Source organism: Boleophthalmus pectinirostris, unplaced genomic scaffold (assembly GCF_026225935.1).
Source record: "Boleophthalmus pectinirostris isolate CB_2022bp ecotype Guang Dong unplaced genomic scaffold, ASM2622593v1 HiC_scaffold_2, whole genome shotgun sequence".
Taxonomy (NCBI): Eukaryota; Metazoa; Chordata; class Actinopteri; order Gobiiformes; family Gobiidae; genus Boleophthalmus; species Boleophthalmus pectinirostris.
Window position 1 is genome coordinate 22635773 of NW_026571152.1, and position 22632 is coordinate 22658404.

Genomic DNA, 22632 nt, shown 5'->3' on the forward strand with positions numbered 1-22632 from the left:
TGGATGCAGGACCACTCTTACACTAATTGACATTCGTATTAGGAAAACTTTGAGAAATTTAACATAATTTATTTCAACTGTCACTGTTGAGAAAATGAGATTCATAATCCTGCTATAGACCTGTGTTGACATTGGCACCTGCTCTTCAGATAGAGACTCCTGTGCTGATACCAACAATTGTTTAAACAGTGAGGACTGAAGTACTGGGTAAATACTTATTCATAGTTCCTGCACTCATTACAAGAGAGCCACATTTACATTTCAATATGACAGGTGTTAGACAGGTAGGATGGCCCAATGCCACTGCCACCCTCACGCCATCAGTCTATGAGGAAAATGCCTTGAAACAAGTTCTATCTATACTGTGAGAGATGCAGATATTTCAACACCATGAAAACTTGTATTAGTACATGCTGGCTCCAAGAGATAGCTAAGACAAGAGAGGCTGATTTAGAATGAGACGAAAATACCTGCAGTGCAAAAAAGTTATATTTAACTGACTGCAACTATGATAGCAGTCCCCTGTGGGCCTACTTAGTGAATTGAACAAACAGCATATTCAAATGCCTTGGCTTTATGTGATTTGACACATTCAGAATAAGAAGCAAAGCCACAGCCGTCAGTGGTGGCAGCATTCAGAGCATGCTGAAGAGGCTTAACAAGGGTGTTTTATCAGCGGCTGTCTTCATGTTCATTTGCATTGGAGAGGTTTATTTGCCTGTGGCCAGAAACGTATAGTTAGAATGATTATGACAGCAAAGCATTTTTATACTATTGAAAACATATTCGTACAATTCAATTTCTTCAGGCCACCTGGTTAAACATAAGTAATTTTCATTTTTCACACAGCACCCACTAGAACTAAATCTAGGTCTGAGTTTCCCAAAGGAGAACTTTCTCATCAGAGTAAAGGGGAAAGTCAACTAAAATAAGGTCACGTTGGATGAGCTGCTGTTGTAGTTGAGAAGACCAGCATGAAGGCTGCACTTTTTCTGATGTATGCACCAAATCCTCTCCATTTCTGCGGCACTCTTCTGCTCACATGAATATTTTAAACATTGAACCCACTTCTTTATGACGACCTGCTTCTTAGTTTGACTGTCAGAGCTACAGGCATATCATAGAACAAAGCAGTGAGGCTGTTCTTTTTACTCTAATCCTACAACTTGTAACTCCACTAAAATGTATGATCCTATCATGATGTAGTGTCTACCAACCACTGAAATAACTTATGCAGAGAAATATGATATAACCACATAGAACGATAGAAATACATTTGTAATTCAATGAGTCTTTGAGAAGTGCATCCGCTCTTGCACAAAGGGGGGTATTAGTCATTCCCAGTGCACAGTGCAGCTTCATGCCTGCTGTGTAATAAGCCAAATAACGGCACATGTTTACAGCATTGCAGGAGGGCTTGAAATGAGTGAAAGCAACCATGAACTTCCCCTTTATGACTTTCGGGCTCCCCAGGGAAGGACCTTGCAGACAAATACAGTCTGTGTTTTTGTGGGCTTAACTGAAACTGCAATGGATCACTGCACTTTTACTTAGGCAACATTAACCTTAAACTTATCTAGTCTCAGTGGCATAATAATGATAGCCCATATTCAATAAGATAAGTGTAACATATTGTTTTTAAAGATGCACTGTGAAACTGGAGGGTCCGTCACCTACTTGTGTCCATGGAGATGTGCCTAGAATGCCCCACAGTATAAATTTAAGCATCTCCATAGAGACTTGCAAGCCAAATTACAGGCTAGATTTGCCTAGAGGCGACCCCACTCACAGAAGGAATAGATCTTTTTTAAGATATTTTTGAGCAATAAATAACATCCGTAGTTGAATAAAAGCAAGACAAATTAGTTTAATACCATACTGTGGACAATGTAAACCAAAGCATTAACATCTCTATGGAGACAAAACAAGTTGCAGAGCCCTCCAGAAAAGTTGCACAGTGCACCTTTAAGAACTGTTACAATGTTTTACCATTTTTGTATCATAAATGTAAGAGGTCTCTTTTTAAAAGCGCTTGGCAGGAAAAATTTATGGTCCAACAGATGCTATTAAAACTGCAATCCCAAGCCCTGACTGAAGGAGAGACCTGACACCAGCATGTGTGAGTCAAGTGGGACACATCAGCTGTTAGCAGTTAGAATTTTAGTCACTGAAAGTCAAACTAATATATTGTGACAAATATTTGGGAAGTGAAATGTTCTTTAAGGTACCCTATGAAACTTTTCTGGTAGAAGGCCTACCAGTAGCTTGTCTACATGGAAATGTTTTTGCTTTGCATGCAATGCTGACATTAAACTTATCAATCTCCATAGAGGCAATTTGGAGATGCCACCAGGCCAATGTACAGGTGAGATCTGTGAAGTGGTGACCCCACTCACTAAAATTCATGTTTTTATTGGTATTTTTGAGCAATAAAACACCCATAATTACATAAATGCATCTTATATAAGTTTAATACTATATTGTGGACCATTACAGGCAAAAGCAACAGCAATTTTATGGTAGCAAACACTCTGCATGAAAAGTTACGCAGTCCACATTTAACTAGTTACGCAGTCCACATTTAACTAATTGTATAATGTTGTATAATATATTTTGTATGCATTAGGATGGTACTAAAGGCAAGCCTACATGCAGTCAAGCAATTTAATAGTCTATTATACATGCATAACATTTTTACATGTTTATTTTGTCGAGTGCAAGGAAGCATTTACTTCCTCCTTTCTGGCACAGATCACTTTTTCCACTTCCTCTTATCAGAAGACAGTTGAGAGTAGATGTCCATTTGAGCCTGTAATAGGAGACACACACTATCAGCATTGTTGAATTTCACTATAGTCCACAGCTTGAATATCCAGTACTGTTTAGGCTATTTAAAAACTAGGGCTACATGAATTATCCATGCGTTCACATTGTTATCTCCAGCTAGGGTTAAAGTAGTCATAATTTATTACAGGAACAAACACACAAATGCCAAAGTGTTCTAAGAAAAACTATTTAATATTTTAACATTGGCCAAGTCAGTTCTGTAAAGCTGGGTACAAATTAACACAGTTTAGTACACAGTGACACTATGTATACACGTTTTCACAGAAATACATAGAAAATACAACACACATCTGATAAGAAACTTAACAGGACTTGAGTGGGTGGTTACATGGTATCTATAGATAAACACTGACCATCTGTAAGTCATTGTTTCTCCATTTAGTTCAAAGAGTGGAAAAAGTTAGTCAGACCTTGCCTTCACAAATACAGGCTCACCAATAAATAAGGAAAGCACATTAAATTTTTCACATGCACTAGTTTCCACTTCTGTAGCAGTTACTAGTCTAGCTTTTACTTGCCTGTAATGGAGTCAGCTGCATATTTCACAGAATCCCAGCATGTGATGAGTGGTAGGCGCCTGCTTCTGCGTTTGAAGAATGACACCAAGTGGCCACAGGGGGGACAGCAAAAACAACTCAAATATCTGACTAGACGTGTATTGTATTACTCTAAGTTCACCTATACTGTCAAAAAATATTTGGACAGGCTATGTAGAGTTAAGGATGTATGGCTGTACATGAAATGACAAGGTAGCAATGTGCAGTGTTTACAAAGGAAATGCCCTCAATAATGGTATTTGGATCATTTTAAGTCTAATTATTCGGCTAAATAAAATAACATTATAGCTAAATGTAGTTCATGTTTTTATACATTTTAGTGAGAACAGAATGAGGCACAGAGGAAAATAGTTAAAATGGCTCTGGTGAGGTACAGAAAATGAGATATATTGCATAAGAGGGAAGAGTACAGCTTGAGACATGAATAAACATGTACATTTGGTAAAGATAATTGTTAAAGTCTGTGAGTACAGACTGTTCATCTTTAATATTGAAATATCAGCGAAAATGATTTACATTACAGCACAGCCACAGTATAACTCCAGGACAAATCCATGTGAGGAAAAATAAAAATACAAACTTTCAATTTAAAAAATGTACAGAAATTACAAGAAACAATATCATTAGTTAAAAACCGATATCTTTGAAATGGATTTAACAAGTGAGAATCCTAAGAACAAAATGCACTTGGCGTGGTAAAGTTGGTATTTACACGTTTTTACATACCCAGTGCCACCATCTGTCTATACATTACAATTACACTGCAGAGAAACGATACATTTTACATGTTTTTTTCTCCTTTGGAAGCAAGACTTTCTGAACAGAAATAATGACATCAGCATTTAACCTGCTGAGTGACAGAGTTTTTGTTGAGTTAGCCGATTTGATCCAGCACATTTATCTTGATCTTTATAATTTAATGTCTCAAACAAGCAAACCATATTGAGCCCAGATAAGAACTGACAGAAGACACGTGCAGTAAAACCACCTTTTCTTACCAATTACATCATAGCGGTTATAATTAGAAATTAAGATAAATTTAAGATTAATTTTTTTTTTTACAGCAGTGCAGCGAAGATTCAATGATGGCTCCAAAAGTCCAAGAATGTGCTTTTGCATAGTCTCAATGTGGTTTGTGTTTCCTCTTCTTATGCTTTTTGTCTTTCTTTTTGCTGGAACATTTAACACAAAACCAAGGCTGATCCTCTGGCGGAGCAGCCATGAGCCCAACACAAGGCCTAAAATAGAAAAGTTAAAAGAAGTTGAGAGGTCAGTTGAAGATGTACACAACACCAGTCACTCAAGGCATTATTGCTAGTTAATATTTTAATACCATTATAATGTATTCTTTATTTAACCATGATAGTCCCACTGAGATATGGAATCTCATTTTCAGGGGTGTCCTGGCGCCAGAGGGGGTGTTACATGTTAGGACCACAGGGCTATTTACAATACGTTATTCAAATAAGCGACTGCTCAGGTTGAATAGAAATAAGATAATTTGGAAGAGATGATATTGGGGTCAGTCTTCATTCATTGGCCTTAGTGAAACCTATATCCTCACACTTAAGACAGAAATAGATCTTACCAATGGTACCAGTCATCACAGTCATCACAGCCAATCATCGGACTTCCATCATCTGGTTTGTTACAGCCAGGACAAATCCAGATCTGGTTTCCCCATTCATCTCGAATCTAAACACAAGCAAATATGGTAGTAGTAATATTATATTACTAGTAATATAGTAATAGTAATATTGACTTGTCTATTTTACATGAGTGTTTGAATGCTTGTCATGGGTTTGTCCAGTGTATCCTCTTTTTAGATCCAAAAAGTAAATTGGGATGTTCACACACAAAATGTATACATTTTTATGTTCCTGACTTGATCCATAATGCTTACTTACTAGCACCAAAGCTATATGCACATCAACACATTCTGGGTGTTATTGACAAAAACTAATATCTCAGTTTTGATTTTGCTCATCCCAATGACCATAAAGACAATATAATAGCTACGATATCTATTAGAAATGCATAAAAATGTGCTAATAAATGTCTTGGTTGAATGATTTATCTGCCTGTCAGTCATACCCAATCAGAGAAACACATGGTCAATGTCAAGTCAAACACGGTGGCTTAAAGGTTGTATGGAGGATTTTTTTTTTGTTTCAAATGGTCAATGATAGCATTATAGAGATGCAGTAGCCTTGTAATTATGATGACCAAAAAAAAGAGAATAAAAATTCATCAACTCTGGACGTGGTGGGGCCAGCTAAACATTTGCCAATAGATAACGACACTGCCTCGTTATCTGTTAGCTGACAGGCTGTCAATCAATCTCCCTACGTTTCTAGCGTAACTGACTTGCCTGCGCGCCGCCGGTACGTGGTTTACGTACGCCTGTCACGCAGTCCACAGACGCAAGCCACACAGACGCTGTTTACTCCACCAACGCAACAGTTGTTAGCGGCTTTTTTTTACCTATATCTTCCTCGCAGTTAGCACAAAGTCTGTTGCAATGGCAGACAAGAATCCAGGAGCAGTTATCCGCAAAAGAAAGTCCGTTTTTGAGATTGCTGAAAGAAGAAGACAAGGGGAAAAGCAGCGAAGCCAAACTAAGGTGATTCTTGAAGATTCATTCCAGCGGTGGCGCAACTGAAGCAGACGCAGGGTCTAAAGACTGACGCATTGGTCGCCAAATTACTCCTGGACAGGTCACTTCTGCTTATTATGAAAACGTACTTTATTTCCAAGAGCTAGTCAAACGTTTTTCAGGACACGAAAGCGATATCCTATGTCTGAAAATGTAATTTTCAATGCAAAGAAAGAATCCGCTTGCTGCTGCATGTTGTAGCTAGTTCATTCGCACTGAATCTCCGCGCAACCTTCTCTGCACCCCTTTCCTGCTCCTCTCCCCGCTGCCCGATCCGCTCTTCCCCCTGCTCCTCACTTCTCCGGGCACGGAATCTCCGCACACCGCTCCCCTCTCCTCTCTCCTCTCCCTGCTCCCTGCTCCGCTCTTCTCCCTGCTCCTCACTTCTCGTCTGCGCACGAAATGTCCGCGCACCCGCTCCCCCCGCTCCTCACTTCTCCGCCTTGCCTAACCAACACTGTAGTTAGTTGTTTACAAGTCATGTGCAGCGCACCGGCTGTAAACAAACCTGTTTCTGGCATATGGAGGAGGCGGGAGGAGGCGTTTCTACGTAGGGAGCTGTAGGGGAGGCGGGGTGGTTTCACGCATGCGCAACATTTGAAAAAGGACAAACAGTCGCTGGATTTCTCGTTCCTTGGAAAATCCTCTATACAACCTTTAATAGTACAAAAGAATCACTCAAAAGAAGGGTATAAAGTCATATTTTGGTGATTTATTTTACCAACAAATACAAAAAGTTCCTATTTGTATTTTTAAGTCAGATCTTTTAAAATATTTGTTAAGCAAAGTTAGAATATCAATTTCAACTACATCTCCAAAACACACATTGCAATCTTATCAATTTCCTACTATACTATTTATACTTATGTATATAATTTTAGTGTCTTTATTATCAAACAAATACCACTCCATTCACAAATACATTTCTTGGTCCAGAAACAAATAAATGTAACATTCACAAAAGCATTTCTCGACTCAAAAGAAAATGTTATGCGATTCCCAATGTCAGTGCAGTTATATTTATTTGCAAACCGATGAACCTGCATTTACAAACCACCGTACATATTTGTGACTACCTCTGCATTTATTTGTGGATTTTTCAGACCTTCCTTCAATGCACAAATGTGTTTTTGAAAGCATTTATTTAATGTTTAACAAATATTAGTCACCATTTGAGTTGGTAGAATAAAGGACTTTAAACAAGTTAAAATACGAGGAGATAAACAAGTTATACTTACAGTTAGGGCTGGGTATCATTCAGAAGTTGCCGATACGATACATACCTCGATACATAGGCCACAATATGATACATATCTCGATACAGTGAGCTTACGATTTGATAATATTCAATACGGTTCAATAAAAAATAAAGGCTAAATCCTGGCTGTGATACTAAAAGTCTTTGTTAAACCACTTTTTGTGCAAAGTTAATATGAAACACAAACCTTTTAATCATCAAAACAGTGAAAATGTTAAATGTGTCGCATAAATGAGTTTCCTTTCTCTGAACAAGCAACAAAACTGTAGCTGTAACAAAATAATTTAGTGAAATACACCAAAACATATTCTTGCTGATATATAGATACAGCAGCCGATGATATCGATACTGTATCATCACATTAAACGATACGATATATCGATATTTCAATATTTTTGCACACCCCTACTTATAGTTGATGAACCACCTTCCCCCGCCATTTTCATCCGTCAACCTGAAAATTACCTGGAACCTATGAACCTAACTACTACTACTATGCGCAATAGGAGTGCAATATTGTCAATCACAAACTCAGTTGATGTGATTGGCTGTTTAAAAAAAAACTTTTGTGTCAGGAAGGTCTCAAAAATCCACACATAAATGCAGGGGTAGTCACAAATATGTACGGTAGTTTGTAAATGCAGGTTCATTGGTTTGCAAATAAATATAACTGCACTGACATTTGTGAATTGCATAATGTTTTATTTGAGTCAAGAAATGCTTTTGTGGACATTGTTAATTTGTAAGTCATGCATTATATTTGTCAATGTTGTTATATTTGTTCCTGGACCAAGACAAGTATTTGTGAATGGCGTGATATTTATTTGAAAAAAAAGGACACTAACCTATCTCCATACATGTACGCCACCTCTGTACTTAATCATATCTTATTATACAACTTTTTCCACTTTCTAAAGCACTTACCACATAAGTACTGACAGTCTCCGTGACGACACTGCGGACCGGCGTCTTGAGTGAAGCGGCTGGGGAGAGCATGGGCGCTGGCACGAGGAGTGATGGAGGCGCGGGGGCAGGTGGCACAGGTGAGGCTGGAGGAGGCAGGATTGGGACGATCGGGGAGAGAATTGGAGGAGGAGGCGGCGACCTAGGCCGGTTCCCAGGTCCAGACTTGGCAACAGGTGTTTTGGGTGCTGGAGTTTTGGGCTCTGAATTTGGAACCACTTTGCTGATGACACTGTAAAAAGTAAAAGGGTGATAAGTTAGATGGAGCAGAAGCATAGACTGTGTAAAGAAGTGGACTAAGGGAGAATGACGTCACAAATGGAGTTCGGCTCCAGTCAATAAAACTCAAGAGACCAACATTTAGAGCCAATGTGGAGCAGGGTTCCACAGTAGGAGTAGGAGTTTATTTATGGACAATTTTTTTATTTTTAATTCATTAAGTGATCATTGCATTTATACAGCACCTTTCAAGACACCCAAAGTGCTTCACAGTTTATTGATCATTCACTCCACACTCAGTGGTGGCAAGCTACTACTGTAGCCACAGCTGCTCTGGGGCAGACTGACGGAAGTAAGGCTGCCAATCTGCACCATCGGGCCCTCCGACCCCACCAACACTCATGCAAACACCACTTTCTTGCTAGGCAATGTAAGTGAAGTGTCTTGCCTAAGAACACAATGACGGCCACTGGCACCCCACTGTGGCACCTGGAATTAGCTTTGAGAGTAGCAAAATAAAAACACTAGGATCAGGTATAGCGGGTTAATATGAACATTTAAGACCAAAATGAAAAGGCGCACCGCAGCAGTAACTGAGAGAGGGGTCACAATTTGTCAATGTACAGTGAACCGGAGTTGATGGAGCCAGAAGAGTCCCCCATGTTCACTTCCTATTTGGGAACATGGCAGTTAGCGAGTTACCTATGTCCATATAAATATTCAGTCTTTGAGGAGGAGGTAGTAAAAAACATAAAAATAACAAAATCATAAAACATAATCCACAAATGCAGGACCTAATCATTTGCATTGGTAACTAGAATACTAGAAAATGAAACGCAGCCTGCACACATCACCGCCAGAAACAGCCATGAATGAACATCAAATCAAATTATACAAAACATGTATGTGTCTTAGAGAAAATGGACCCAGATATTTTCAAATAATCAAACAATTAAAATGTAATTTATGGTGCCTTTAAAAACTTACATTTTGTCCTGACCAGCTCCCACTCTCAGGGTCAACCGGGGAATGACAGGGGATGGAAGAATAACAGGAGCTTCAGCCTTAACCTGGTGAAGCAAGAAGACTGCAGTTAGCGCCATTGAAACTTATGAAGAAAAATGAATGCTGGGGTTTTATGTTTATGCCTTAGAGGAAACCTTGATGTCTTTCCAGCATTATGTGATTTTCTTAGGCCAAGGGATGTAATAATGTAGTAACACTAGAAAGATTGTGTAGGATGATGCAGCTACTGTGTTTGCTCCCTGTCATGGTAAACAGATTATGCATTGCACAAAAAGGAGGACTACGTTTATAATTCACACACATAATATGTTTTACAGCACAGTTGATGGTTGGATAAGAAGGAGAAAACTGTACTTCTCTGCCACAATACAAACTAGCAATGGGTTCTACATTTTATCATCCAATAAACTCACAAGATATATAGCAAGTTGTTGGGCTGATGCTACTCTAAGCATTTACTTTCATAATAGTTTAGACTATGCCAAGTTTTTATTTACCATTAATTTACTATTGAGATACTGTGTCTTAGATAAACACAATTTGTTGTAGTGTAACACTTTTTTTAAACCCAAGTCAAAAATATAATATAAAAATACAAAAATGTATTTCTGTCAAACAGCTCTTATTTGATCACCTTCTCCAGTCGTATCCTCTCCTTTTCCTTTTCTTTCTCTTTCTCCCGTTTCTCCTTCTCACGCTCCTTTTCTTTCCTCTTCTCCTCTTTTTCTCGCTCCTTTTCTTTGGCCTTTTCCCGCTCTTTGTCCTTCTCCTTGTCCTTCTTTTTCTTTTTCTCCTTCTTCTCCTTTTTCTTGTCCTTGTCTTTGCTCTTCACCTCCTTCTCTTGTAGAAGAGGAGCCAGTGCAGGTAGCATTGGGGGCATCCGGATACAGGCAGCAGGACTGAACAGTGGCGGGACTTCACCAAGGGCAAAGGGAGCCAAAGCAGACGGTTTCTGTCTGTCTTCTTTACTCCGATCTTTGTTCTTTTCCTTCTTCTCTTTATCTTTCTTGCTTTTCTCCTTATCTTTTTTCTTGTCCTTATGTTTTTCCTTTTTAGAACCATCACCATCTCTTGACTTTATTTTGATGGAGGCCTCAGGTAGACCAAACTCATGCAAACCAAAGTCCTCCTCATCCTTCATGCCAAATTCCTTCCACAGCATTTTGCCGTCTTTGGAAAAATCTTTGCTCTTGTCCTTGTTTTTGTCCTTGTTCTTTTCCTTCAGCTTGCTTTTGTCCTTTTCTCGTTCTTTATCTTTTGGTTTATCCTTTTTCTTCAATTTAGTTTTGAGCTCTTTCTTTAGTTTCTTCTTGACATCCACAGAGGACACACCTTTATTCTTGTCCTCAAATGATTTCATGAGTGGTTCAGGTGTCGGCGGAGAGGCAGATCCGGATGATGCATAATCTTCTAGTTTAACAGGTGGAACAGAGGGTCCTCCCTGGTTAACCTTTCTGATCACCTCATCAATAGAAGCATCTAGACTCCAGTTTGCCCCAACTGTATGAGGAGGCAAGTGCAGGGGTGTTGATGTGTCTTTTAGTCCATGGCCCATCCCTATTAAGTGTTTGGGTGTAGAGGGCTCCATGATGGTCAGTCTCCTTGGGCTGGAGAACCCATTGCTGTCAGAATCAGAGCCTGATGAAAAAGCAAATGGGTCAGGCTCCCGCTCAGCACAAGCTCGAGCTATTACCGCATCGATAGAGGCATCTATTGCTGTATTATCAGGTTCTGGTTTTAAAAAGGATCCTTCTGCCAACTCATCTATATTTTGTCGCATATGGATATTTTCTTTGCCCATCCTTTCACTCAGTGCAGATAAAGGTAGTTTCTGCACAATGTCCGTCTTGCTCTGTGGTTGTGAGGCCTTTGTAGAACCAAGTTTTGGACTCTTGGGACTTTTAGGACTTTTAGTTCTACCTGGGGATTTCTTCCTCTCTTTAAACAGTTTGGGAGAACGTATAGGGCTGCCAGCTGCAGGAGCAGAGGTTAGGCCTTTGGGCGATTTAGTCCGTTGTCTACCTGGGGATGACACCTTATTCTTTCTTCCTGGAGTGGTGAGGACCTTTGAATCTGGCTTTGGTACAATGGGAACCAGGGGTCTAAACGAGGGCAAAACTCCTGAGGGTGTTTCAGGGGAAAGGGGATCGATGCTGTCATGAGAAGGCAGTATTCCTGGTGGGACACGCTGTGGGTTCAGAGAGGTTAAAGGTTCCCTGGGTTCACCCCACTCAGGGCTGAGGCCAGGGTGAATGCGTGGTCTCTTAGAGGTAGGCATCATGCCCAAAGCTTCATCGGGACTGTCCAGGTGCCGCTTCAGGGGGTGGTTCTCATCGTTAACCGTCTCATCTTCTTCCATTTCCTCCTCATCCTCCTCCAGTGCTACCTGCATTGCCTCAGCTGAGGTGCCCATGTCAGGTAGGGCCTCCTCCTCCTCCTCTTCTGTAGACAAAAATAGAAAGAAAAAAAAATTGGTAAGCAATATTGACAAGAATTATCTCAATGTTTTTGAAATGTCCTGATCATTTTGATCAAATGGAAATCTATTAGTTGAAGTTTAGGTATGACAAAAAGTGAATGAAAATTGTGTACTAATTGGCAAAAAATATCTCTTGTTAAATTAATTAGAATTTTTTCCCATTTTCATTTTAATAATCTCTATTTGCAGTAATTCTTCTTAGGAACAATATTCTGAATACACAAAAATAGTTGAAAACAACATAAAGAATATAAAGAAAGAAAATAAAGTGTAGTAATGCTCAAGGTTTACTCTAATGCTGTTCATATAACTTCTACAGCTAAATGTATAAAAAATATTTTTGTTCAAGGTCTAATTAAGATCAGTTTTTAAAAGTTACAGAAGTAGACATACATAATAAAGCTTTGCACACATGGTGCAAACGTGTAAATTATAGTAACTTGCCTTCTTGTAGTGAGACCAGCGGGGGCATATAGTCTGGAATGTAATCCTTCCTTTCCTCAGCATCTCGGACTCCAGGCTGGGGAAACTGCAGCACATTGTTTTTGCTGACAGGGAAGAGTGGCATTTGATGGGTGAAACCCACAGCCTCCATGTTGTTGACATAGTCCTCCAGTTCACTGAGACTGACTCCCATGAGTCGGAAGGCCTGACCCAGATCATCCAACACTGGGTCTGTCCTGCCATCTGTAAAGGGAAAAAATAATGGCCACAATAATGATCACTAACTTATATTTTTCTTGTTTTTAATCGTGCCGTGAAAGTGACAATTACAGTGAGTTTCCTTCTATCAGGGTATTCAAAAGTAAGAACAGTCGCTTATAATAAGAACAGTAATAGACAGGAACTACTAGGGGCTACTGTACTTTTGACATATAAAGACAGGCTAGGGGGCGCCAGTCAGTTGGATCGTGATCGTGTATTTGGGGGTCCAAAAAGTAATCGCCATAGTAAATGAGGCACTTACAGAGTTCAGAGTAGCGGTGACAGACTCTGGCTAACTGCTGAATGTATCTGTGCAGCACATCGGACAGCAGATCGCAAGCAGTAAGCTGAACTGCATCCCAGCCCAGAGCCTGGCAGATCTGCGCCACCGAAACACGCAGCAGCGAGCGGGCATAGCTCTCACACATGTCGCTGACTTTGTTACGGTCTGAATCTCGATCAATTCCTTTTCCAAAACATGCTCCGGGTCGTCATGTTTCACAAAACCCCAATGGGGCTTGTAAAAACCGACTAATGCGGTTAATTTTAGGCATCTATTTTAGTAAATAGATTGGCGCTTTTGCCAGAGTCGCCATCTTGATTTCATCGATAAACCCATCCCCGAAATCCACACCACGCATGCGCAAGTGTGAAGTCACTGCCTCCTATTTCCTGATGCCTTCACGTTCACCCAAGTTAGTTGTGTAAATAAAAGTTCTGAATTATTATTGCTCATTTCTACACAGCACTTGCGCAGTTGGTGCCTTCTGGTTATGAGTTTGCCGAGTGGAACTTTGCTACCGGTTAGCACAAGAGAGGCACAGGAAAAGCACAAATGTGTTGTATAAATAGCCTACAACTTTACACTCTACGAGCTCAAACTGAATATGAGATGAGGCTACAACTTTGACGCGTCTGCCCTTCATTATCCCGTTGAAGCTCACTTCTGGTAAAATGGTCCCAACCCAGTAAAACTATCTTACTGAGAAAAAACAATTTTAATGGTAGACAAAGCATGCAAAACTTGAAATATTTTAATTATTTTGTACTTTGGTGATCTTGTAAATTGTGTACTTTTAATTGGATACATTTATGGCAATAAAAAAATAATAATAATCTGACACAAAGCAAGCTTCAGGACATCACTTTTAGCTGTTGAGCAGTAGAAATTGTAACAGAAGGTCAGGAACCAGCTGTTTGCCTCCCACAAGGAACTCTGTCATATTGAAAATATATACTTTTTATTGCAAAACAAACTTCTTTGTCAATACACTTACTATACAAACTCAGGCTTATATTATATGTAAATAAGTACAGATATGTTTAGCTGTACAAAATATTACTGACAATTAAGGCAAACTTCTGGTCAATATTATTTAGTATGTAAAAACTATAATTACAATAAAATAAAAAAAAAGCAATAAAACTGCAATAAACACATTGAACAAAATGCCACAATGGACCATATAGTAAGTAAATAATCACAATTGTCTGATTTATTCCACTATCTGAAAACGATAGTGTTTCTCATCAACAAGATAGTTTTACTTAATACAGTACACTTGTGGCTGATTGTCTTTCAGAATCATCAGTTTTTCATGTAATGCCATTAATAGTTTTACTGAGCAATCCCATCAGGAAAGTGTTGACGGTCATTGTCATAATCCCATTCTTTTCAAACACACCGTCTGTTTCTGAATCTGTAAAAAAACAAAACTTACTTGAGCAATGGTTGTGTTGTGGTGGTGTTTTTTTTTTTTTTAATGAAACAATAACTACATATATATATATTACAGGCTGATCAACACTACTAAATCAGTTTTACAACAAAAGAGTCTCAAGTCTCACCAGTTACAAAAACAGGGTACCGGGATGATATATTTTGGACCTGCTGGTGGCAAAGGCATTGAAGATAGTTGGGCTCTTGTCTTGACACAAGATCACATTCATGGTAAGGCAAAATGTCCAACAGTCCATCTTCTTTGCATTTGTTCAATAGATCTGTTTTGTCTTTAGCTTTGGGACACAACCTAGATCAAATTAATACAAAGACATAAAGGATGATAGATTTAGGTTGGATAATAAATAATTTAAATAATATAATCTATAGTTTGTACGCACCTTGCATTTTCTTTGAGGCGACGACTGTCCCTGTAGTGCAATACCCACTTCCACCTGCCTGTTTGGCCGAGTTTTTGCAATATTTCTAAGATCTTTTTCATGTCTCCTAAAATTCCCAAATGTCTTGTTTAAGCATATTGATAGAAGAGATGACTTAGAAGACATAAACAAACAAATTGGAAATTTTTACTTGCCTGGGCTCAAGGACTCTACTGCACCTCTATCAAACATCACAAAACCACCTTTGATGAAGAGCTCCTGATATGTTAAATTGACAACATCATCTGGTTCATCAATCCCTGCAAACTGGACAACTGGAGACTTTCGAAGCTCAAGCAAATGTGGGACCTGAAGAAGATTGACAATGCAGTATCAGGTACACATTTAAGGGAAATAGAACATCAACAATTTAAGTTGTAGTAAACCTCAAAAATATGTCCAGCGATATCTTCATTTCTGATGATAACCAGTAATGGTGAGGAGCTGTTTTCTCTAATGAAAAAGTCTGATGGTTGAACAGCAATATGACCCTCTGCCTCCAAATGTGCCTAAAAAAAAAAAAAAAAGTGATAGAATTATTATAATAAATAAGTGACTAATGTTTTGTAGTAGTAGCAGCTGTTGGCAGTAATAGCAGTATAATATTTGTTGCTTATATTCTCTGTAACCAACCTGGGTTCTGTTGAAGAAGTCATCATCTGATGTGACTAACAAGAAGAACCGGTTCTTGCTTTTGCAAGATTTCTTCACCACTGAATTCAGGCTATTGTGAAAGCAGTCATCCATTTCCCTCTTCATTTGACTACAAAAGTCAAAGTAGTTGCTAGAATTAGCAGTTGAATCTTCAGAATCAGTCTTGTGTAGGTCTCTCAGCAGAGACGCATTCTTTGTTTCTGAACAGATCTTATTCATGATGTCCCTGTACAGCCGTGTACATTGGGCTGTGATAGCTGACACCCCAGGCTGTTCCAGCACTCCATGTGGTTGAGGCTTTGAAGAAATTTGTTGTGTGGAGCCTGTTTTGAGTTCTTCTTGTTTTTTGTCAGACATGTCTACACTTATTTTTTGATTAATAAATGCAGATGGTATCATAATGTCATCTAATACATCAGCTTGCTCCTGAATATGAGAAAACTGTACAGTTATGGGACAAGATGATGGCGATTGATTTGATTGATCACACTGGGCTCCTTGGTCTTGTTTTCTTTTCAAAAGTTGCTTCATTTGATCCAGGAAGATCAAACACTCGTTATCCATTGATGACTGAGTCGGGTCATCCTGCATACATCGTTTTGATACCTTTTCCAGAAATGAAGAAGCCTTTCTGCCACTATTGGATACTGTACAACTAAGTGAGCCTTGAACTCCCAGACTATCATCTGTAATTTTATTTGTTTTGGAATCTACAAATGATGTTGAGTAATTCAAAAGGTCTTCATCGCCAGTTTTATGATCATGCTTGAGAACTTGCAACTTGCTTTCATGAGATTCAACTGGCTGTGTGGACGTAGTAGGCGTTTGAGTATTTTGTAGTTCTTGATTGTCAGGCTCTTTGCACTTTTTTAGGACAAAGGTATCAGAACGGTTTTCATTTTGATGATGGGCTTCAAAAACTGACCCATTGCAAACAAAGCCTCCCTGTCGTGTCCTTTTTATAGAAAACCTTATAACTGGTTTTGACTGTGCATTACAATCAGGGTTTTCTCTTACTTTGCTGAGGGAAATATGTCCTTGTTCCTTAACAATTTGGGATGGTCTCCCAGCCACTCCAGGGCTTGACTGGTTTGATTTAAGGCCATCTTCTTCACCATTAACATTACTTTTATTGAGTTTGCCGGCTAATACATCACTGAAAGGTAAATACTGGGAAGATTCAGATTTCACTTCTGGGGGACAAGAATCACCCGTGCTGAATGTACTTTTCATAGATGTCCTTTTCTTTAAGCACAGTGATGAATTAGGTGTGTCTTCAGAGTTTAAGAGTGATTGATTCCTGTTCTGTAATGTGCTTAAATACTCATCTAAGCATTTTAAAGTTCTAAGAGTCCGTAGTTCAATATCAGACTGATTGCCAACATTAGCCATTGTATCACAATTAAATTCTTTTGGAGCTTTTTCAACCAAAGTCTCATCCATTACAGGTGTTAAGCTTGTACTGGGTTCCTTTTGAGAGGTATCTGGGCAAACTTTATCCAAATCATTTACATCAGAGTTAGACTTTAGTTGACTTGTGTATACAAATGGTTGTTCATCTATTGTTGGAGTAGGGCATCTATCATCTAGCTCACTGACAAGATCAGATGGATGGTTGACTTTACTTCCAGCAACAAGTTGTTCTCTATGTTGACTATGACCGTCATAGTTTGTACTGTCTGAGTAGGTAGATGTTGGTGCGGTGACTTCAGAGCTGTCTGATGGCACTACCTCCATATGTTCAAAACCTTGCTGATCTACCTCATTGGTAGAGTCACTAGTTTGCTCTAGTGACTTATCTTCAAGAGAGGTATTCATTCCAGTACATGTATTAACATCACAATACTTGTTGTTCTCAGCTTCATCAGTTGGGTGATGGTGTAAAATGTTAACTGTATTAATCACAGGGGATTCAATGGTTTTGACATACTCATCTTGAGATAAACCCAATCTGTTGCCATCTGTTGGAGGATTTTCAACCACTAAATCCTGTGTTCTCATGTTTATATCTTGACCTTTGAAAAGACCATCATTGGCTACATATTGTTCAGACACAATGGCAGAGTTTTCTAAGTGACTGGTTTTCTGTTTTTTTAATTCAACTAACGGATCCACACAAATAATGTTCAAAGGTCTGTGTCCACTTAAATTTTCAGCACAAGCTGTCTCCTTTGTTTTTTGATTAATCCACATATTTTCATTACAAGTTTTAGCAGAGTTTTCACAGACAGCTGTCTTTTTCAAAAGGAATTGGAGTTTCGATGTTTCTGCAATGGTGTCCTGCCGCAAGAGTTTCTTTAGGAGAATACATTGACCAACTTCTCTGTCATTTTGAGGTGAGGAAGAATCTATTTTCTGGTTAACTTGGCTTGAAGCAGCTTTTAGTTTTTCCATATATTTCTTCTTAATTTCCAAAAGATTGCTACATCTCACAGCATTCACATCTCCATTTGTAGGACATCGATCAGTTAAAGCTTTAGAGTTAGGCAAATCTTTTGCATGCATTTTATTTTCATTAGATTCTTTTTTATTTGGAGCTGATAAATAAGTATTCCTTTGGGTTCTTTTCCCTTGTCTTTTGGAGCTCTCTTGTCTTCTGATAGGCAATTCTCTTCTTTTGGTCAAGTTCTCAGGAGCATCCTCTATCTGTTGGGATTCACCTGACTCAGCAGAAGCCACTGAAGGTGTGTGAGCATCGTTGGTCAGCATGTTTGGATTGGTCATTCCATTTGTGATTCCATTCCAAACCGGAATAAACAGATGATTAATTTCAGAAGAATTACCATTATTTACAGGCATACTGACATAATTCAGAAATGGGGAAACTCCTGCAGCCGGCATCATATTCAAGTACCACTGTAAAAAAATAAATAAAAACATGTTAGTTGATAAAGTAGAAAAACATCTAGTCTAATCAAAAATAAAGCAATTACACATGAGCTAAAAAAAAAGAAGCAACTGCAGTAAAAATCTTACCAGTTCACAAACATCACTGAATATAATTTGATGTGAATCCAACTAAAGGCATTCCACAGACTTATAGGATTTTTCGGTCTTAAGAGCTTTTTAAATGTGCAACAAAAAGTGCACACCACAGACACAAAGATAATCTTTAATGATTTTAAATAATTTCAATTCTCTGATTACAAAGATTGCAGAGGGATATGGCTGCGGAAAACAGCCTAAAGTTGCGCGCACACCTCGTCAGCTGTTTTCTGTCTAGAGTAAAACCACATGCACTGGGACTCTTAAAGTGTTCAAAGAATCAGAGCACTGCACTTCTAGTTAAGATGCAAAACAAAACTGTGTAAAATTGTATTATTATTTGTGAAATGTGGTGTAATACATATACATGATTTTTAATGCACAGAAGGCTGGCAAAAAAGTACACAGGATAGTCACTATGGCTAATCTGCAGCTTCACCCTGATCCGTGCTCTGGGTGGATGTAAACAGACACACGTGAGGAACTACTCTCACCTTTTTACTTTTAAAGAACGCTTCAAACTGGGTTAATAGTGGACTGGGTGTCATTATTTGCAGAGGACAAATTCTCATCATGTGAATAATGTGGATGAGATGCTGCAGTTTAACTTTACAACTTTATGAGAGGTGAGTAAAAATTATTTTTGCTATTTCCTGAGTTTGTATGTTGCACCTCTGTGTCCATCACTCCTCTGCCCCTGATGCTATGTTTTATTGTCTTTTACCATAGCGTTGCTGATGTTTGTTGGTTACAATCTGACAGAGCAGCTCAGAGTCACACTGACACCACATACGAGGAGTGCAGCGGCTTCAAATTTGCACACATGGACGAAGTTGGGACATGCTTCCCTGAACTCAGGGAGAAGCAAATTGCAGCCAAAATTGGGCAAATTCTCTTGCAGTGTGTGGCAGGAGTGTGCAAAAATATCAAAATATCGATATATCGTACCATTTAATGTGACAATTCAGTATCGATATCGTGGGTTGCTGTATCAATATATATCGCCAAGAGTATTTTTTGGTATTTTACTAAATTATTTTGTTACAGTGCAATATTCACTGTTTTGAATAAAATGGGCGTGTTTCTTATTCACTTTGCACAAGAAGTGGTTAAACAAAGACTTTTAGTATCACAGCCATGATTTAGCCTTTATTTTTTATGGAACCGTATGGAATTGATTTGAAATATATCGTATTGAACTGAAAGTGCACTGTATTAAGATGCATATCGTATCGTGGCCTGTGTATCGAGGTATGTATCGTATATGCAACTTTTCAATGATACCCAGCTCTATGTGACAGCCTTTAAAGAAGAAACATAATGCTTTTGTCTGCAATATAGTTATAATCCATGAGCCCGTAGGACATTATTTAATACTTTTGGACATTTCACAATATTGATCAAAAAAGACAAAGTGTTTTGTGAGCTTTACGCCACGTTAGAATGTTATTACCTCCTCAAAAACATACCTGAAGTTGTTCACACATGTTTAAGTAAATTATTAGTCTGTCTAAATCTCTGAAACTCAAAATGCTCTTTTCCACTTTGTGATGTCCTGAAGGAGTAGATTGTACTGAATTTAAAAACACAGTGGAGCACTTGCTATATTACATGACATCACAAGTTGGAACTGGGTGTTTTTTGTTTGAGAGAATAACAGCCTAAATATGCAAGATTTGTGTATTTGTATGAATGAAACAAAAAACAATTCCATGTATGTTTGTAATGAGGTAACGTTACATCAGAAAATAGCAATACAAGCCCTTTAAAAAGACATGGGTCTGCTAATTTCCATTTGAAACCTACAGCGCTGACTTCATCTGCCCCCTATGGTGCATCATTGTAAGGCCATAGGATAATCTGAGTCTAGAGCTTAACTAGACTCAACTAGAGCTTAACTTTTATACAAATTTTATTCCTCAAGAAAAAATAAATTCCTTTTTGTAGCAATAAAGTACTAATAAAACTTTTACAGTTACAAAGAGTTAAAACTAATTCCTCAAACCTGAATGGGATGAGTTGTTTGCAATCCTTGAGGATTTAATGTGTTCAGTTCTTCTGGAACTTGAGTCTTCACCATGAGCTCTTGTGTTTTGGCTTCAGGATTCTCATTTGAAATTTCCACACTGGACAATTTCAGTGATGAGTTCAAAGAAACAGGTTCGGTGCCTGTGACACTGTTTTTGGATTTGCTAAGATCCAAAACTTGTGCTTCTGGCTTGTCCGCTACATTCAGTAAAGGACCGTGCACAGCAGTGTCTGAGGCTTTCTGATCAGGTCTCTTTTCTTTGGACCCTTTCACTCCATCTGGAGCTGGAAATGTGATGTCTGGATCAAAATGAAAGAACCGAGCAGTCGACCGACTGTAAAACAGACCAATCCACATGTGAACGATGAGCTGTACTTCTTCATTGCTGTCATGAATAGAAGAATCCCAGGGGCTACGTAAGTGTAAACAAAAAGACACACAAACAGTTTATAAGTACTTCAATAAATTATAAAGAGATTAAGTACAAAGACATACCCGTGTAAGGATCTGACAATTGTTTTGTCCTTAGGATCTGCTGTGAACCGGCTGTCCAGATTAAAGTCATAGTCTTCCTTCCAGTGTCTTGTGACTTGAACGGTCTTATCCCTGTTCTCGATTGTGCGTGACAGGCAGAACTTTCTTCTGTACCAACTCCTTTTGGGGTCTCCTGGAGCCATTTTGTTTTGTTCAACTTTATCTTCTGGACTGACAGGAGGCTTTTGTCTTGCTTCACCCCACAGTCTCTGAGCATGCAGCAGTCTAGAGGAACCATTTAAAGGTGAAACCTGGAAAGGTGCTGGCAACGCCAACGGCAAAGAGGGAGATGAGGGCAATGAGTAAGCATGTTCTTGATATATCACATCAACCAATCCAGTGCCTTCAAAACAGTCTGGTGAAGGACGTTCTTGTTGCTGAACAGATTTAGCAGCAGGCTGTCTAAGCAAAGCATGAAGAACTGTCTGATTTTCAGGATTGGTAACATTCGCCTGAAATTCACACTCTTGTGCTGGATGGGGTGAAACCTGTTCTTTATTGTCACTAAGTGCCAAGTCAGCCAGTAAATTCAAAGCCTCTGAAGATGTGTTTGTTTTTTCCTGAATTATCTTCCTGACTGAAATATCACTTAAACACTCTTGGAATTGTTTTTCAGCATAACAAGCTGGGGTTTGAAAATGCAACCACCCTGTGAACACAAAACAAAAGAGACAAGAGAAGAATGAAAAATGTAAAAAACACATTTAAAGCATATAGATCACATCATTATATTGTTGCCAAGATGCAAATAGAGCATAGATTTTTGAATGCAATGCCACACCACCAAAAAAGTGAAAGAGGACAATCTTAGAGGATATTAGCATGCATTGCACTACAATGAACCAAAGACTTTAAGACAAAGCGTTAGTAATTTAAGAGCAAGAACAGTTACAGGTCATACTTACACTTCTTTTTTACTTGATCTGCAGAAAGGTTTTGATGCTTTTTAAGCATTTTAAGTCGAGTTCCTTTAGGAGATGAAAGACTTTGTGGTTTGCGATCTTTGGTTGCAAATATTTCTTTTGCCCCAGATGAGTAAGTTCTGTGCACTGCTTTTGTATCTGTTTGTATATTTTGTGTACTTTTGGGAGTCAGACCCAGAGCATGGGCAAAAAGAGGGTCAGCTGAAAGTGAGTTGGGATCATTTTGATCACCTACAGCAGACTCCTGGGTGCATGTGTCATTAATGTTCCTTGTAGTTGCAGGTGCCATGTCATTCTTAATCCTTTTTGGTCCAAGCTCATTGTCCACAACACAATTTGTATTCAAGCCCTCTTTGAGGGCATCAATCTTCCTCTTTTTAAGAATAACAGACTTCAGTTTTCTGAGCATGAGCTGGCTCTTTGATTGTCCTGCAATGTGAACATCCTTCATGTGGTCTTTTATAGCTTCAGATTTAGACGTCATCTCCTCAGTAAGCTCTGTTGACTCTTTATTATCAGTGTTGCTCATTTGTTGCTTATTGTCCGAATCATAAGAGACTTTATTAGAGACATCAACTAATGTTTCAGGAAGCTCAATATTCTCTTTATCAAGTTGTAGTTTCTCTTGTAAAAATCT

At 38.7% G+C, this 22632-nt stretch overlaps 2 protein-coding genes across 3 annotated transcripts; both read right to left on the minus strand.

The window, feature by feature from the left end:
- Positions 1-3852: 3852 nt before the first annotated feature.
- Positions 3853-13348, minus strand: taf3 (TAF3 RNA polymerase II, TATA box binding protein (TBP)-associated facto). The gene is made up of 7 exons (XM_020935104.2): positions 12973-13348; positions 12450-12692; positions 10161-11968; positions 9488-9570; positions 8243-8513; positions 4993-5099; positions 3853-4642 (listed from the first exon to the last, which is right to left on the minus strand). Exons 1-7 carry the CDS (start codon positions 13136-13138, stop codon positions 4528-4530), a joined length of 2793 nt encoding a protein of 930 aa, XP_020790763.1. The 5' UTR covers positions 13139-13348; the 3' UTR covers positions 3853-4527.
- A 345-nt stretch (positions 13349-13693) lies between these two features.
- LOC129409429 (uncharacterized) lies at positions 13694-22524 on the minus strand. Of its 2 annotated transcripts, none has more exons than XM_055155456.1 (9): positions 21978-22524; positions 21034-21334; positions 20515-20950; positions 15504-18380; positions 15257-15379; positions 15026-15179; positions 14832-14937; positions 14559-14740; positions 13694-14410 (listed from the first exon to the last, which is right to left on the minus strand). In XM_055155456.1, exons 1-9 carry the CDS (start codon positions 22522-22524, stop codon positions 14307-14309), a joined length of 4830 nt encoding a protein of 1609 aa, XP_055011431.1. In that variant the 3' UTR covers positions 13694-14306. The 2 variants fall into 2 exon arrangements, with proteins under 2 accessions (XP_055011431.1, XP_055011430.1); XM_055155455.1 differs by having other exon boundaries at positions 21034-21721.
- Between the last annotated feature and the right edge of the window lie 108 nt (positions 22525-22632).